This window comes from Lingula anatina, chromosome 1 (assembly GCF_051362555.1).
Source record: "Lingula anatina isolate TDL-2025a chromosome 1, LinAna3.0, whole genome shotgun sequence".
Classification (NCBI taxonomy): Eukaryota; Metazoa; Brachiopoda; class Lingulata; order Lingulida; family Lingulidae; genus Lingula; species Lingula anatina.
Window position 1 is genome coordinate 56,704,976 of NC_141767.1, and position 16,969 is coordinate 56,721,944.

At 34.8% G+C, this 16,969-nt stretch overlaps 2 protein-coding genes across 4 annotated transcripts; one reads left to right on the forward strand and one right to left on the reverse strand.

Moving 5' to 3' along the window:
• Positions 1-2: 2 nt before the first annotated feature.
• LOC106168557 (ubiquitin thioesterase ZRANB1) lies at positions 3-13,240 on the reverse strand. 2 transcript variants are annotated; one of them, XM_013547667.2, is made up of 8 exons: positions 13,103-13,240; positions 9,546-10,863; positions 6,954-7,025; positions 4,995-5,193; positions 4,579-4,697; positions 4,259-4,384; positions 3,807-4,036; positions 3-3,477 (listed from the first exon to the last, which is right to left on the reverse strand). In XM_013547667.2, the coding sequence occupies exons 2-8, from the start codon at positions 10,825-10,827 to the stop codon at positions 3,253-3,255; spliced, it is 2,253 nt and encodes a 750-aa protein (XP_013403121.1). In that variant the 5' UTR covers positions 10,828-10,863; positions 13,103-13,240; the 3' UTR covers positions 3-3,252. The 2 variants fall into 2 exon arrangements, with proteins under 2 accessions (XP_013403121.1, XP_086857656.1); XM_087001530.1 differs by lacking the exon at positions 13,103-13,240 and adding an exon at positions 12,868-13,081.
• A 107-nt stretch (positions 13,241-13,347) lies between these two features.
• On the forward strand, positions 13,348-16,642 carry LOC106168560 (protein D2). Of its 2 annotated transcripts, XM_013547672.3 has the most exons (5): positions 13,348-13,533; positions 13,796-13,849; positions 14,141-14,207; positions 14,967-15,104; positions 15,478-16,642. In XM_013547672.3, exons 1-5 carry the CDS (start codon positions 13,465-13,467, stop codon positions 15,696-15,698), a joined length of 549 nt encoding a protein of 182 aa, XP_013403126.2. In that variant the 5' UTR covers positions 13,348-13,464; the 3' UTR covers positions 15,699-16,642. The 2 variants fall into 2 exon arrangements, with proteins under 2 accessions (XP_013403126.2, XP_086857658.1); XM_087001532.1 differs by lacking the exons at positions 13,348-13,533; positions 13,796-13,849; positions 14,141-14,207 and adding an exon at positions 14,217-14,346.
• The last annotated feature ends 327 nt before the right edge of the window (positions 16,643-16,969 follow it).

Genomic DNA, 16,969 nt, shown 5'->3' on the forward strand with positions numbered 1-16,969 from the left:
GATATGGTTTGGTATTCATTTATTTGTTTTTGCTGGTGAAGTAGACCATTATATGCTATACTCTTGGAGCTTATGGAGACCTGTTTCACTTACATGCACAAATGAGCACCAAAGTAAACATGGTTTAATATTAAGACAGATTTATAAATATACATGGGCAAGCAAATTACAGACTATGAAATGTTGGAGGAAATGCACTATAATTTGGCTAATTAAGTGCGTACCATTGGTGTGGCATGTAGAAATATCATGAGCGATTCTTATTAAATTATTGAACTAGATAAGCAGATTTGATTCTTCAATCCAAAAGTTAGATTTTATCATGCCTTATTTGAAGGCTGGTATATGCTTGTCATTTGTTTAAGTAGAGCCTCGTCTAAAAAGAAGGCCACATAGGTAAACTAAGCTGACTGGACCAAGGTGACATTGTGTCACATCTATCGCTGGTAATTATTTTCAATCCAGAAATGCTTGTGACAAAAGGATGCAAAATTTTGATTCCTTTCAACCATCTACTTAGTAACATTCTGTAAGATGCTGATACATCTGTATGAGAAGGAAACCCAAATCATATTTCAGTGTATCAAACAATGTTACAACTAATCACGTCAAAATGGATTTGAAATAATATATTGCCAAATGAAGAGGGGTGTGCCATATGTTATGAAAGTGAAATTATATGAAAAGTCTTTCAAGTGCAGCACCACAAAAACTAAAAAACTCATAAATCATAATATAAGAGAATGCATGTGAAACTGACATGCATTCTCTTAATATATATATAATATATATTATCATTCTAAATACAATATTGCACCCAAGTTGCAAATCAACACAAAAGTGAAGGTAGACTTAACCTCAAACAACCACTGGTTCTATCTACTTTAATGCAAAGCCCGTTTGAGCTATCCTCAACAACACATACTATCAAGTCTAGAAACTAAGGCCATTTTCACATTGAGCAGTAGTTTTCTGTACCACACCAGTTCAAATTTTCTTAGCATAAAATTTCAATCGGGGGGAATGTAGGTACCCCCTTTCGCAAGCCCTTATGCATCAGTCAAAATTCACTGGGTTAACTGGCCTTGTTAAGCATGGTGGCTCTGTTTAAGTGCATATTGCATAATTTTCATACCATTATTAATTTGCCAATCTCTCTAACTACAGCAATGCAGAAAACTATCGCTCTGTGTGAAAAGGGGCCTAAGTGAGAGAGAACCTTACAATTTGCAAATGCAAATGTTCTCCACATGATGCAAAAAATATCACTTGAAGCACCAAAATCCCATAGATATATGAAGTATCATAAATATCTGTATGCTAGGTTATGTTTATACATATATGTGGAGCATTTTGAGGTGCTTACATATATAATGGTGGATAATGTGAAAAGTGGTTATAGCAGAACCAGACAAAACACAAAAAAAAAAAACTTTATTCTTTCTGTTGCACAAATTCAGGTTTGCTGTTTGATAGGGGTACTCATATACAGAATTCAGACTAAATCATTTGAAAGACATCAGCAAATGCTGGTGACAGGCAAATTTTTCACATATTTCTGAAAACACTCAAATACTCATTTCCAATAAAAATACAGGTCAGGAAGAATGAACATTTCTAATAGCTGTGGTGTTGAAAAGACCATTATTATTATTGGAAGAAATGTGTTAGGTGAGACGGTTGCTTGCAAATACCTTTCCAACAGGCATCATTTACATAATGAACAGCACACACAAAGGTTTGCATGTTCATAATCAACACCAGTTTAACCACCTTACTTAAATTCAGAATGAATCCATGTACTTTTCAAATAAAACAGAGGTATATGATACAAAATGAGATACAGCGTATATACTTTACATTTTGGTTGCATATCATCTTGGACAAACAATAAATGTATGTTATGAGGTTATGATATACAATCTATTCCATGACTAAATCATTTAACTGGTTATTCTGGTTACTTAACATGTTTTACCCTCTTTAAAGTTTATTATTATAATTATTATTATTATTGTCACAGTACTTTACTTTCTCAATAATAATAATAATAATAATGTTGATGGCTTAAATTTGCATACACAAAGTCAAATATCTTTATATGTATTCTATTATATTGTCAAATGAAAATGTTTCGGAAGTGGGTTTTCTATAAGAAACATTACACTGTATACTGATAATTAATAGAAAACAATGTAAATTTACTATTAGTCTTAGAACCAAAACATGCAACTGATATTGATGTAGATGATATTTGCAAACAGATCACTATAGTCCAGTGCAGTCTGCTCTCTATGAAGTACAGCAAATAATTTCAATGTTACAATGATTTTGTACATCCTACTACAGTAATGGTACATTAACGTTCAAAGTGCCACTAGGCTTCCTTTAGACAATGTCAGGTCATAATGCAGCATGTAGCATACATAACCATTCAAATAAATAAAATATTCTAACATGTATAATTCCTATGATTCTATTATGTTATACATCCAAATAATGGGATAAAAATGTGAAAAAAAGCATTGTGAAAAACATAAGCAAACTAAAAAGTGGTACTGCGATCCTGTACACAGATATGAAACCTGTCAATAGTTAAAATGTATCCCTGTAATATTATTATTTGCTTACTGGAATACACACATCATGTCAACTACTGATCCAACAGTATTAATTGGTGAATAATCAAACCTATAATCTAAAACTGTCCAAAAACCACCAATCTAAATATCTATCAATAACAATTCCTAGCTCATTTTGTCATTGTTGAACAAAACATTGCCAAAGCACCAGACTTAATTAATCTCTGTCCATTCATATGCACTGATGTATTTGAATCCTTATTGAACCCTACTTACTGAACCAACCCCCAAAAATGAGAAATGTCAAGAAAATATTACTGTCAATTGTTTCCAATCACTTAAGATCATTATAGCAATAGCTTTGCCACAACCATTTACAATACAGACATCACTGAAAAAAATAACCCATTGGGTAAAGAAAAAAATTGGTTGTCAAGAACACTTAGAAAGTGATTCTTTTCAGTGAAGAGCACATCATGCCCAGGATGTATCAACCAGAAAGCTGCCAATGATGTAAGACCCACTGACTTCTCCCTCCATGATAAAACATGCCACAAACTTTCTTGATCTGAGGCACAAGCTCCCCCATTTTCAAAATTTTACAGCTATCATGAGAGCCATGCATGGGTCTAGGACTCTTTATTTTTGTTAGAAAATCTGAAGACACCCTTCACTCGTCATCAGTTTCTCCATCACTGGATAAAGTCTGTTGGCACTGAGATCTTGTGGGAGACTGAACAACATGAGCAATTTTCCTATAGCGGTCCAGCCATTCGTCCATCATTTGGCGAACCTGTGTGGGCTGCTTGCCAAACTTCTGCTGTGCAACAAGTAATCCACCATCAGTGACACAACAGTCTAACCAGTCCCTGAGAATGGCTTCCTCTTTACCAGTCTGCGTGAGAGGAAATAATAGAGTTGACAAACAAATTATCGATGTATAATCTATCATGCAAAATGCAAAAAAGCTAACTGCATTACGTCCCATTAGATGAACTGCTTTTTATGACACATCCTATTTGAGAAGTTTCAACTAACACAACTACATATCAAGTTAAAACATACCAGAAAAAAACTAATTGTAAATACAGTGGCAAATCAGGTACCTTGACTAATGGCATATTGCCACCTTAAAGCTACCATGATAACAATTTGAAGGTAAAGCAACTCTACAACAAACATAAACAGGTTCAAAAAAGATGTGTGCACGGAGCAATTACTTACCTCTGAGGCTGTGAGAAAATGAACAGGGAGAAGCTTCCCTTCACTGTCTGTCAATGGCAAGTAAGCAGTTTGAGCATCCTCATTGGTATCTATATTAGCACCAGCTCCTACGTTCTCATCTGTGTCTATCTCCATGGCAACTAAGGCAGAAAAATGCCCCCTGGTGTAGCCCAGAGCAATGGGTGTCTTCCAACAGAAACTCTGCTCCCACAACAGAGGCAGGTACACACCTAGAACATGATATAAAAATTCAATTTTACGTCACAAAGAAAATATGCATGATATGTACATTTGAAAAAACTTGACATGGAATTTTAAGTCACTTATGCTTTCTAAAAGTCTTCAAACTGTCCCAGTGATATGGTACAAAATGCAAGAGTCAAATGAAGACTTAAATGAAAATAAGTGTACAAACAAACACAGGAATTATTCTTCACATGAGATGCATTTACCTTGAAATCTTGCAATTCCAATATTTTCTCCTCTAAAATTCTTGACAAATTTAACTCCATAAACAATTATAGGTCTCCTTAGGATATGTGCCACTGCAAAAATATGGATCTGTTCCAGCGCAGCTCCTAAAGGATAAGAATACATATAAATTGTTATAGTAAGAAGATAACGCTTTTTTAAATGTCTACAACTCAAATTTGAAATCATCCTGGCAATAGTCTTCATTGTGAAACATTCTTTCAAGATATTCTAACCTGCTTTTTTCCCATGCTTTAGAATTGACTTTAAGAGTCAGTATAATATCACAACAAAAACTTACCTGGTTGGCCAGCTAGACTGAGAAGTATGGCCCAGTCTTGCTGCCACTGGTTCTCCTCTAGACTGAACTGCATGGTCTGGGCCTGTACAGACTCATACTCTTTCCATCTTGGATAGAATCTACAAACAGCAAGGTCATCCTTACAGATTACCAGATTTCCCAATGATATCATATGAAAACTTAATTTTCAACATATAAACACCTAAGATGATTATTAATTTCCCTTGATTTTAAAAGTGATTTTCTCAAGAGAACAAAAAAAAATTTTTTTTTAAATATTGTTCATTTGAATGTTGTGTATTTTAGCACAACAATCCTGTATTCCTGCTACAAATACAATAATAATAATAATAAACAATACTTGTATTTCCAAATATTCTTGACACAGGAAGGGTTAGAGTGTAGAGGTCACTCACGTGCAAGCTCCCTCAGTCAAGCTGTCTGACATGGCCCTCCGTAATGTGTTGTCCCTGTCAAAAATTCCCCAAGTGGACTGGAGCACTGAGTCTAGGAGGCAGTCCCCAGCTGTACGGTTCCACAGAGCATACAACCTACTGCCAAGCCTCTCTGTAATCTCATGGCTCCAATTGATGATTTGCTCTTCTACTTCCAATTCTACAACATATGGTATAAATGTGTGAAAAACAACTAGTATATGCAATTACACAAAGACATGATCAATTCTGCTTGGGTTTACTAAAACTACCCATAACATTTTAAAAGAGCTTTTGCAATATAAAATTTGAAGTTTGTTGAACAATACCACTTCGCACAAAAGATAAATTAATACAATATGCCAACATGTAAAACTACTGCATGTGTTAGCAAGAGTTTGTAGTTTTGTGATTGGCAGATAAAAACATCCAATGAAGTTCAGTTTTAGGTCCATAAACTTTACTTTGTTACTACATTAACAAATGAATTGTAAATTGAAAATATTACAATGATATCTTTTCATGCCACTTGTCTTGTTAAAAATAAACAAGAAAGAAATAAAACCTTACAGGTCCATAAACTTTATGTTGTTATTACATTAACAAATGAAATGCAAATTGACAAAATTACAATGATTTTTTTATGCTACTCATCTTGTTGAATATAAACAACAATGAAATAGAACCTAATGTGCAGCTTTTACACCTGGTGTTTACATTACCAATTACACTTGACATATTATACAGCATACCTAGCAGATTCTTTATTAGGGAAAAATCCATATTCTCGTCTTTATGTCAGTCATAGAAATCTCATTGATAATTTATCTGTTGTATATTTCACTGTGATTTATACATACATGGGCATCTGCCATGAACATATAATTCAGAACAGCAGTTATATTTTGCTTTATGAGTGGATCATGTTACAACATTATATACCTGTTACATGAAATCACTGTAATGCCTAGACCAGCATCTTATAAACTTGTGGTTGTGAGCTTAACATGGCACTATAGCATTGATTCTTTACAGATTATTTTTCCTGTGAAGGTGAATAAAAAATATCAGACACTTTTTTCACCTCAACATTTGGCATAGGTTTAGACTATAAAATGAAAAAAATTTATGTCCTGATATCCCGCATTCATGTTGCTTCACAATACTCTAAAGGAAATATGAAACATGAAACCATCCTGTTTCAACAGGTTGTTTTCAAAATCTGCTGTTGCTGGTAATATAACCTTCCCACAGCTGGGGTGTAGAATGGTTTTCTTCAGCAAAATGAAATCCCTGTTTTATTTGCATGCTTCACACAAAATTTTGGCCAGTGAAAATTGACACCCGTTTCTATGTCAGTGACAGTCACTGTTTCAGCTCAGATATGACTTATACTAAATTTAACAAAAAAAAAAAAAAAAAAGTATGCCAGAATGAGTCCTGCATACACCAGACTTATAACAAATGAAGATAAACTGTACATGTAAATCACATCAGTGATTTTGTAGAGCTAGGTTTGGGAAATCAATACTACAGTACGATTCTTATGGAAAGACATACATATCTGGTCAATTGAGGACATGTAACCTGGGGCCAGGATGGAAGATGATAACATTAGCATGGAGGGCAATCTCATTTGTAATCCAGACTTAGAGAATGCCATTATAGCAGAGCAGGCAGTTCAACAAGCTTGATGAGCAAACCCAAAAGGTAGTTTGGCATACTTTTTAAATTTAGGAATTTCCCCAAAGCAGCCATGCCACTATATGCCTTAAAACAGATAGGCTTACCTTGTGTAGTTGGCTTTTTGTAAAACCTGACTCAAGGCTTTACTTTCACCTTGCTTTACAGCTGTTCACAACAAGGAAGTTTGAAATGTGTCTGACAACATTATGAAGCAGCCGACTTAAACAAAAAAGGCAAAACTTACACAAACCATACCTTTTTGAACATCTCTATCTAATAATTCATCAAACAACTGTTTTTGGACAGGCCTTGGAAGATCTTCAATGTCTAAAATGATAAAAAAAAAATACATGCTCAACATGGCAATCTTCAAAATCCAATCTTCACAATATCATCAATGTTAAAATCTAAGAATGGATGCAATTTCTAATGCACTTTCTATATATTTTATAAATTTCATTATTATTTTTTTATTTATTTTCATTTATGTTAACACTACCACATATTCTCCAAAAACTATTTGCAACTCAGGGATATAAAAAATTAATAAATGGTCAGGTTAAAGCAAAAATTATTTTAAAATATCTAATTATTCAGAAATGTGAAAGGATCCAGATAATGTCTGTGGTAACTACTGTAACTGAATTTTAATTTCAATGTAAAACATTTGAATATTTCCACTTTATCTTGTATACTAGCTTAGGTACTGGTAAGCAGATTACCATGCAAAAAAGTAACAAGGTTACAACTTGGTTACGATATATATATATATATATATATATATATATATATATATATATATATATATATATATATATATATATATATATGACCTTTGCCCAGTGGGCACTGATATAGGATACATAACAGTTGGTCCTGAAATAGAACATACAGCACACAGGCATGCTGCAATTTTCCAATTTTTGGCCTCTCTCAACCTCCATCCCTTCAGCAGATTTGTCAACAATTGTGATCATTGGCTACATACTTCTTTCAAATATTTGCCTAAAAGTATTTCATTTTTTTTCACAAATTTTCATTAAATTGCCTTAGAAAAATATACTAGTAATTTGACTAAAATACGAACCATCATATGGTGAGCTCAGCATCATACTATGTTTCCTTTCATATTCCAATGTTTTCAGACTTCAGTGCATCCCACATATTATTAACTGCTTCATGCCGAGCAGTTATTTAAAAAATTTATTCAATTAGGTTTCTGTTTTTAGCCTTTCCTTCAGTCTACACAAACTAAATTGTATTGGTCAAACAGCCTTACTTTTATGTAATGAATTAAAATGTTTCGTGTTGAAAAGAATTATTTCAGGTACGAAATCAATAGAACTATTGTCCTGCTTAATTATCAGTAAGAATGCATGCCAAAATTATTTAGGGACATGGTGATTTAATTAAATAAAGATTTATTTTTGACATTTTAACATATATCAGAGTTATTTCAGGTATTCAGTAGTTAAATCAGTTCATCCTCTATACTATCAATGCGTACAGATCTATGGCTCAGTCATTTCAGGTAAGATATGCTGAGGTGAATGCATTCATCTGGACTATGGCCAAAACAACCAGGTTACTCAGCATACAAACTAGCGAACTTACCCCATTCCTTTGACTCAGGAGAAATCATTTACTGCTGAATATAGCTCACTGGGATCATCACAAGATCCAACTCAATAGTCATTAGTGGTTTGGTTTGCATTTATAATACACAGTATTATGAAATAAACAGTTAAAAAACTTATTAGGGATACCTTAAGGGTAAACTAACCCATAAGTAACAGAATGCACCTCTATGTTTACAATTGGCCAATCCTTCTTGTGTTATTGTGTCATTAAGTACTCCAAACATTTTATGATAGTACTTGTTTCAGCTTATAAATCACTATTTTTATCCCAACAGAACAGACAAACAATCTCTGGTTTACTATAAGGACAAACATGTTTTCAACTTTTCCCACCATAGAGTAATTCCACAGGATTACCTAGTCTAAAACATCTTTTACCCTGGAAAACCTTCAGTGACATCTATTTATTCCATTTCAAGTAATCCGAAGTCAGTTACTACTACTCTATATATGTCTATTTTAATTGACATGCACAAAAAACAAAGGGGTAATATTGTGAAATAGCCCAATAAGACCAGTTCAAGTTCAATAAGACTAAAATGTATGCAATGATCTATGAGGCCATTTAGAACAGATCTGAGGATCTTATGTATTTCAGTTGATCTTGTATCAAATGAAATCCTGTACATTTCCAAATTAAGACAGTCATATTGTAGAGAGTAAAATATAACAATTTTCTTTCTTATTGCCAAAGATGACACACACTGGGCACAATTTCATAGCAAATGGTATAAATGTATCCAGCCTGCATCTGGGGCAATTTTTACTCACTTTTAACTAGTAGCTTACCTGTTGAAGGCTTAGAAGATTGCCAAGCTAAAAGTCCAGATTATTTGTGGGAAACCGTGTGGGGAACTGAACAAATGTTCCTTATATGTAAACAATACAACACTGTAGTATAGGTACATGAGGTTTCATTATGCAGGGCCAGCTCTAACACAGATAATGTGCTCATGTTGTTTGGGTGTTCTGACCACCTGAAATTGCCTGTAAACCACAGACTCGAGAATGGACAGAACTACTTAATAAGCTTTGTTCTTTTTTCATTTTTTTCATTTGTTCATCTTACAACTACACACTTACATATACATGTTATCTGGTCATCTAATGCCAAACAATATTATATTTTGCAATCTAAAATATCCCTGTCTGAACTGTCCTGTCTGAATGAGGCCTCGCATATCATACAGTAAGACAGTAATCTTACCTGTAGGGAGTGCAAAGGTAGCGCACTCAGTGAGGAAGTAACAAGGAAAGTCTCCTTTCCTTTGACGGATGGAAGATGAAATCTCACGCAATATTTCTGCTGCCAGATCAGGACTGACATGTGAAGGCATGCGTTTAGCTGCTTTACTGGCTACATCTGTGCTGGTTAACAAAACTGCTAACATGTCCTCTCGTTGAAAACGTATGGCTAGATGAACGATAGTGTACCCTGGCACAAATGCACTAGGTCTATTTAGTATAGCCACCTCATCAGCTGTCAAATGTCTTGCAGGGTCACCCCCTGACTGAATAAAAGCCTCCACAGCCTGAGCATCTCCTTCTACAACACCAGAACAGGCATTCAGCCACAACCAGTCACTCTCACACATGCGGTTCCTTATCTGCTTGAGACGCCTTCTTTCCTCTTTATTCTTTTCTTGATATATAGTGGGTGAAGGAGCTGAAGCAGAGGCTCCTCCTGAGGCCCCAGCTATCACCTCAGCACTACGAGCAGCAGGAGGAGAGCGAGGAGCACCTTTTGTGACTGCAGATATGCTACTTGTTAAATTTGAACCACTACTAGAACAACTGGTACTACTGCTGCTGCTGCTATTTGTGTTCTTATTATCACAAGCAGCACTATTCTCCTGTATAGAAGGTGAGTCTATGTGTCCATCCTCTGCACTTGCAGTCTCTGCTGCTGATGTACCTGAAGAAAAACGTCCGCGAGCTGTGCCACATATGACACACTTCTGTGAACGAGGCCAGTTCTCATATGTGCAAGCCTTGCAGCACCATTTTATCAATGCTGCAGCAACTGCTTTATTCCTGTCATTGTTATGCTCCTTTGTTGCCTCTGGTGAGCTTGGTGAGTTCCGTCTGGCAGCATATCGAGATCCTGAGGGTTCTGATATATTTACATTTATACTAAGAGGTTTGGTAAAACTATGAGTAGGAGAAGTTGGGGATGGAGACTTGAGTCTTGGGGTAAGACACTGTGTACATTTAATGGCTCTAGGCCAGTTGAGATAGGTACAAACATGGCAGGACCATTTTTTTCCAATGTCTGAAGAGGTCACCCCTGAGGTACTACTACCACTGCTTATGTTCCCATTGTCCACATCTTGGCAAATCAAGGGAGCCATTTTGTAGATATCTTGTTCCACTGTCTCATCATTGATGAGCTGTGGTGGGCGCAAAGCACGGCACAGAGTACAGCGTTTAGTAGCTGGGAAGTTTTCATAGGTACAATATTCGCATGACCACTTCCTCCCCTCATTCATGATGGAAGGCTTTGGGTACCAAACAAAATTGTTCTCCTAAAATAGTAAGGAAAACTATTAGTGACAGTCATAAACATAAAAAACTTGCATATAACTGAAACTGACATTTGGTATTATACTTTGCATTAACGAATATGACAAAATCAATGTGAGCAAAAATAACAAATGCAGAGTACAAAATACTATAAAAATTTGTTACTGGCAAAATACTAAGGGCACTTAAAGGTACATACGAACTGAGCATCGGTGGAGCGTGGATTCCCAGTAACACATGTAAACCACTTCTATTAGATTCTTATATGACTCAAATAAATTCCACATGCCAAGGGATAAACTGAATAGATCACTCAATCTGCCATAAAAGACCTTTAGACTGCTCCTTTCTTTAAATTTTTGGTTGTAAATTTAACCTACTTCGGTGACCTACTTTCCTGCCCCATTGACATACAGCTTAGAATGCCAGCAGAAAAATCTGTTCAAACATCATTTTCAGGTAATATTAAAAAATGCCTTTTGGTAATTCTCTTAGTTATACTACTTGAAACTATATGCTGGCATTTATTTGGTTTTTGTGACAAAAAATTGACTTTGTATGCATCTTTAAAATGTTTACAAACAGTAATGTGAGACTTATAAACCTTACCTGGGGAAACGCTAACACTCGCCAATTTAGCCAAATGCTAAAAACTGACATAAATTGGCTAAACAGAAAGGGCTTGATTTGACTTGTTTTAGTCAAATTATAACCATTTGGATAACAAACTGACAAAAAAATGGTGATTTGACTAAGCGTATCATGACCAATCAGTTTACTGCTTTGTTTGACAAAGGGTATTGATGAACAATTTAGAAAAAATTAAAAAAATATGTACAAACTGCATTTTGTTATTAGCTGCATAACTTCTCTGTAATCTGAATACTTATACCAAAAGCAATTCAGATTTAGTTTAATGAATTATTGATTTAAGAATTATGGGTACCATAATAGTGTAATTTTCATACAAGTACCTACTTGTAAATGGTTCATTTGTCACAAAACATCATCCTATTTAACAAATATGTTGTCAAGCATCATTTGGAAAAAGTCCACTGAGACCAGTACTTACAGATCCTAATATGGAAACTCACCCATGCTGATATTCCCTAGAGCACAACTCATCATAAAAAATATTGAACCTAAAGATTAAGGCTTTTCTTCAAGATAAAGTGAATATTCAAGTGAGGGTTAGCCTTTCCTTACTTAGTACCTAATACATACTATTACTATTTGGAATTGCATACATATAAAATCAAATATGTACCAGATTATAATTGTGTGATATAATGAGAATCTGAGAAAGCACCATTCTTTGTTGAATAAAGGTATGATACTATTAAAAGCTAAAATACTGTGATGTACAAATCAATAACAGACTGATAAAAATAATTATGCTCGTTTTCTTTAGTCAAAGTAACTTATATGTTACTGAACTGTCAGCATTTTAGTTATGAACCATATAAATAGCAATACAGTTTTATCTCCATCCCTGCTGATATATCATATTTCTCATATATACATACAACTTACAAGCATTTCCATTACCCATATAATAAGTTTCCATACCTCATAATCATAATACACCATAGTAACTTAAAGCATCTATTCATCTTAAAAAGAATTGGGATATAATATTATATTGCTGTACTTGATGCCCATTGCATTAAAATGGGTTCTTACTTGACAAACTAGAGCCAATTTAGATACTTTGATCACTTCCTGATAACTATTCTGGATTTCTGGTACTGTTTGTCCCTTCTCTGGCAGCGATACTGCATGATTGACCTTTAAACAACCTTACCGTGAAAAATTGGGGAATAGACCCTTTAAAGTGCTACTGATTTCAAATCATTAACACGTGTCCCTCTGCAATGATTGGGGGGAATCTAATTTTGTTATAAAAAAGAGACATTCTCAACTTATTACTTTCTTGAAAAGCACATCCGACAAACATTACAGGAATCTTTCAAGGATTTATGAATAATAAATATATCCATGCTTACCATGATCTTATATTAAACAGTGGTGCTTTTCCACAGTAATAAACAAATCCTTGTATTCCGTAAGTAAACACCATCAAAAGTATGCATGGCGTCTTGATATCACTTGTACTTGACTGTCGAGACGAGCTTTCTGCTCAGCTGACAGATGAAAACAGATAATGATGTACCTCGAAATGTAATGGCCCCATATCAACCACACCTAAACCCACCACTAACTAAATTTAAAACGACCTACCTTAAAGAATCAATATTATAAGCAGGTTGAAGTTAACCCCGACGAGTATTTTAGAACCAAAACAAACTCAGAACATGGTGTAGAAATGCAAACAAAAGGTTCGTGACGTCATTAACGGAAGTGGTAACGTAAGATGGATGATAGCCCACGCAAAAAGATGAAGTTGCGTATTTTCATACGATGCCACATATTGTGCTTTACTTATAAGTGCGCATATTTTGTAGTGACACTCCTTAACTTTACTGTGATATGTTTATATAATGTGCAGAACATGTGTTACCTAGGGTATTTTAATAATTAAAATGCTATCGTCTTTACGGTGCGCCTTGCAGTAGTTGTGAAAAGTGAGATCTAACGAAAGCATGGACAGTTTTGGAAAAGACGGAGTAGTCCCTGACGTAATTGATGCTGCACCAACCTCTCTTTTGCAAGTACGACAATTATTCTTAAAGATACATATAAAACATGACATGGGCTTATTTTATGTCCATGACACACATACTGACAGACAAAGCAAAACATCCTAACTTCCAATTTACTCATTGAGTACAGTACGTGTATACTTACCGACTTCCTAAAACACATACGTGTACTTGATACATGTACTTTCGCTTCATGCTCACAAGAGAGGCCCACAATGTTTTTTTTTTCTATCTGCGGTGTTGAGATAATCGTTTTTCTAATACTTTACAGCTGACCTACTCTTTTGGAGATGTTCAGCCAGGAATGATCTTGACACCAACCCAGGTATTACATGTATAATTTATAAACATAATATCCACCCCAGTGTTTACAATGCAGTTATACAGAGCATTTTTTGTAATTTCATTTATTAATTTATTTTCTGTTAATTAACTTATTTATTTTGTCTTTAACTTTTGCATTTAAGCAAGTATCTGCACTGTTTAGAAGCAGAAACAGCTTGTTGATATACAATGTACAGTACATTTATGTGGCTCATTTAGTTTATATATAATATAAAGCATACATATTTAATGTTCCTAGAAGAAGAAATGTATTCATATTGTATATTTGCAGGTAAAAGATCAGCCTGCTGTGAAATGGAATGGTGATGATGGAGCATATTATACACTAATTATGAATGGTACCTACATGTAGGCTTGTAATTATAACAAATAATATGTGGAGGGAAGGAGTCTACCTAAAATGCACAATACAGAGCAATTCACTAGAAAATACTACTCCGGACCCGAGTGAACACAGGAAAGGTCATTCCCAAGAAAGTAGGGTGATATAAGAGCAAATTTTAATACTAGTTGCCTCGGACATTATTTTCTATATTGCATTGCGCTGTCTGCAGTGTATTGTGCATTTAATGAACACCAGAGGGAAGCATTTAACTGTTGGATTTGATGCAATTACACTTGGATCTCTGTGAAAAATTATATATTAACATCTGGAAAGACAAAAGAAGGCTATTTCTCTCGTATGTCAAATATTTGGAAGTTTTGCTTGATAGCAAAACATAATATAATGTCAACTAATATTATTAAATGTTCATCTTTTTTGGCTAAATATGATTTTGTTAAACAATATGTTGTTAAAGCTTAAACAACAACTGACAGGCCCATAGCCAGCAATTTCAAAGGGGGAAAAAGTGGACCTTTTACCATAAAATCCTCAAGTACATAGTTCAAATTTTACCCAGAGTGGACCTTTTCCTAGCAAAAAGGGTGGTTCTTTCGAACCCTTGAACCCCCCCCCCCCCCCCCCCCCCGGCTACAGGCTTGACTGAACATGTTAAGTTACACATATAAAAAGTTGATTTCACATACAATGTGATTTATATAAAACATGTATGGTTATGCCAGAGATTTGAATTCATTTTTACCTCACTTTGTAGACCCAGATGCCCCATGTAGGGAGAATCCAAAGTTTGGGGAATGGCATCACTGGCTGATTACCAATATCCCAGGCAATAGTGTCAGCCAGGGAGATGTCATGTCAGAGTATGTTGGAGCTGGCCCCCCTAAAGATACAGGTGCAGCATATTTTACTTGCCTTTATCAATGGTCTTAAGCTAGGATGTGGCTGTTTGAAGTATTTGAATCATTACTAGAAAAACAAATATTTAAATAAATTTAAATGTTTGAATCAGTCTGAAGCACTTGTTATAAAGTGGACCAGATAGTCACATGTGGTCAGAAGGGGGCTAATGCATTGGCTGAAAAATTATAATTCTCATACCCTTCAGTGTTCCCATTGCACAGGTCGAACTACAGTACTAGTAGATTGTTTGCATTGCCTTTGGTAATTAAACAGAGGTCTAGGTGTGTGACATGTAACCAATGCACTTCATGTACATGTATATTTCATATTGTTCTCTTCCCATAAAGAAAAACTTGTATTTTCAGGGTTGCATCGCTATGTCTTCTTGTTGTTTAAACAGTCTGGAGGGAAACAGACATTTGAGGGTCTTCACAAGCTCACCAATCGATCTGGCAACAACAGAAAATCCTGGAAGGTGCGAGATTTTGCCAAGAAATATAACTTGCAGTTGTTAGCTGGGAACTTCTTCCAGGCACAATTTGATGATTATGTACCCAAGTTACATCAGCAGCTATCTGGAAAATGATGTGAACATCATCTTGAAAAGAACATACTGTAGAAGAGCACTGATCATAAATGTAATTGAAAAAGGGTCTGTTGTTTATTTGATAAGATGGATTAAAATTAGAGTGTGAATTTTATGAACATCTGCTTAGTTTATACATTAAAGTTTAAACTTTAAAAGATTGGAGATGCTTTATAATTTGTTTTCTTTGATGTTTGTGCTTTTGATAGATGCATTAATGTGTATACATTTTGCTTTAATTTGAACAAATTAATAATTTCATTATTTGTTTTAAATTTGTCCATTCCTATCTAGAATGTTTTGTTACTATTGAAAGGTTGGAGGATGTAATGTTTGTGTAGAACTGTGGTAAAATCACCACAAAGCAAAATGAAAGATGATATTTTCCATAAATCAGGGCATGGTTCCCATGTGAAAATTTGTCTCATTTAACGTTCCCTTACGGCTCTCAGTCTATTCTAGAACATTTGGCTTTTTTTTTTTTTTTTTTTTTTTAGTTCTAATGTTGTTCTGTAATTAATATAACAGTTCCTTAACTGTTTTTGGGAAGTCCTTCAGTATGTCCTAGAACAGATTAAGAACATTTTTCATTAAAAGAGAAAAATGTTCTAGGACAGCTAATTGAGAGCCATAAGTGATCCTTAAATGAGACAAATTTTTGCAGGGGTTGTTTTCTGCATTTATATTCTGAGTTTGATATTAATGTGTAAGGCAAAAGTCTGCAGAGTTTTCATACTGTTTTAAATGTTTAACAGATTTTTGAAAATATTCAAGTCATTGTATTTGATTTTGTTGTTGTCATTCCCATATGTATTGCTTGAATTATTGATGTATTGTCTTGGTCTTTAACACCAACTGTTGCTCCTGCCAAGTATATGTGGAAACATCTGCTTGTTGACTAAAGTGGAATCCAGCCTTTGAAAAAATAAAGGACTAGAAGTCTATTGAATGCATTTTCTCTTTAATTGCGAGTATGCCTAACTATACTGAGGAAAATTAACCGATTGTGAGCCATGAACTCCCCTTCCATTGATTATTCTTCCATCTTCTTGTCCCTGAAGTTCGGAACTGAAAAGGCACCGTGTTTTTATGTACAGACACAGATGTGTCTGTACATATTGCCATCACCTGTGTCTGTCGTCGCCGTCGTTGCCGTCGCCGTGCACTTTCCTTGTAAACACGATAAGTGGAAGGCAGTTTTACTTTTTGGCTTTATATTTACAGAGCTGATGAATATTCATAAAACGCAGGTCAAGTTCGAAAATCAGCAT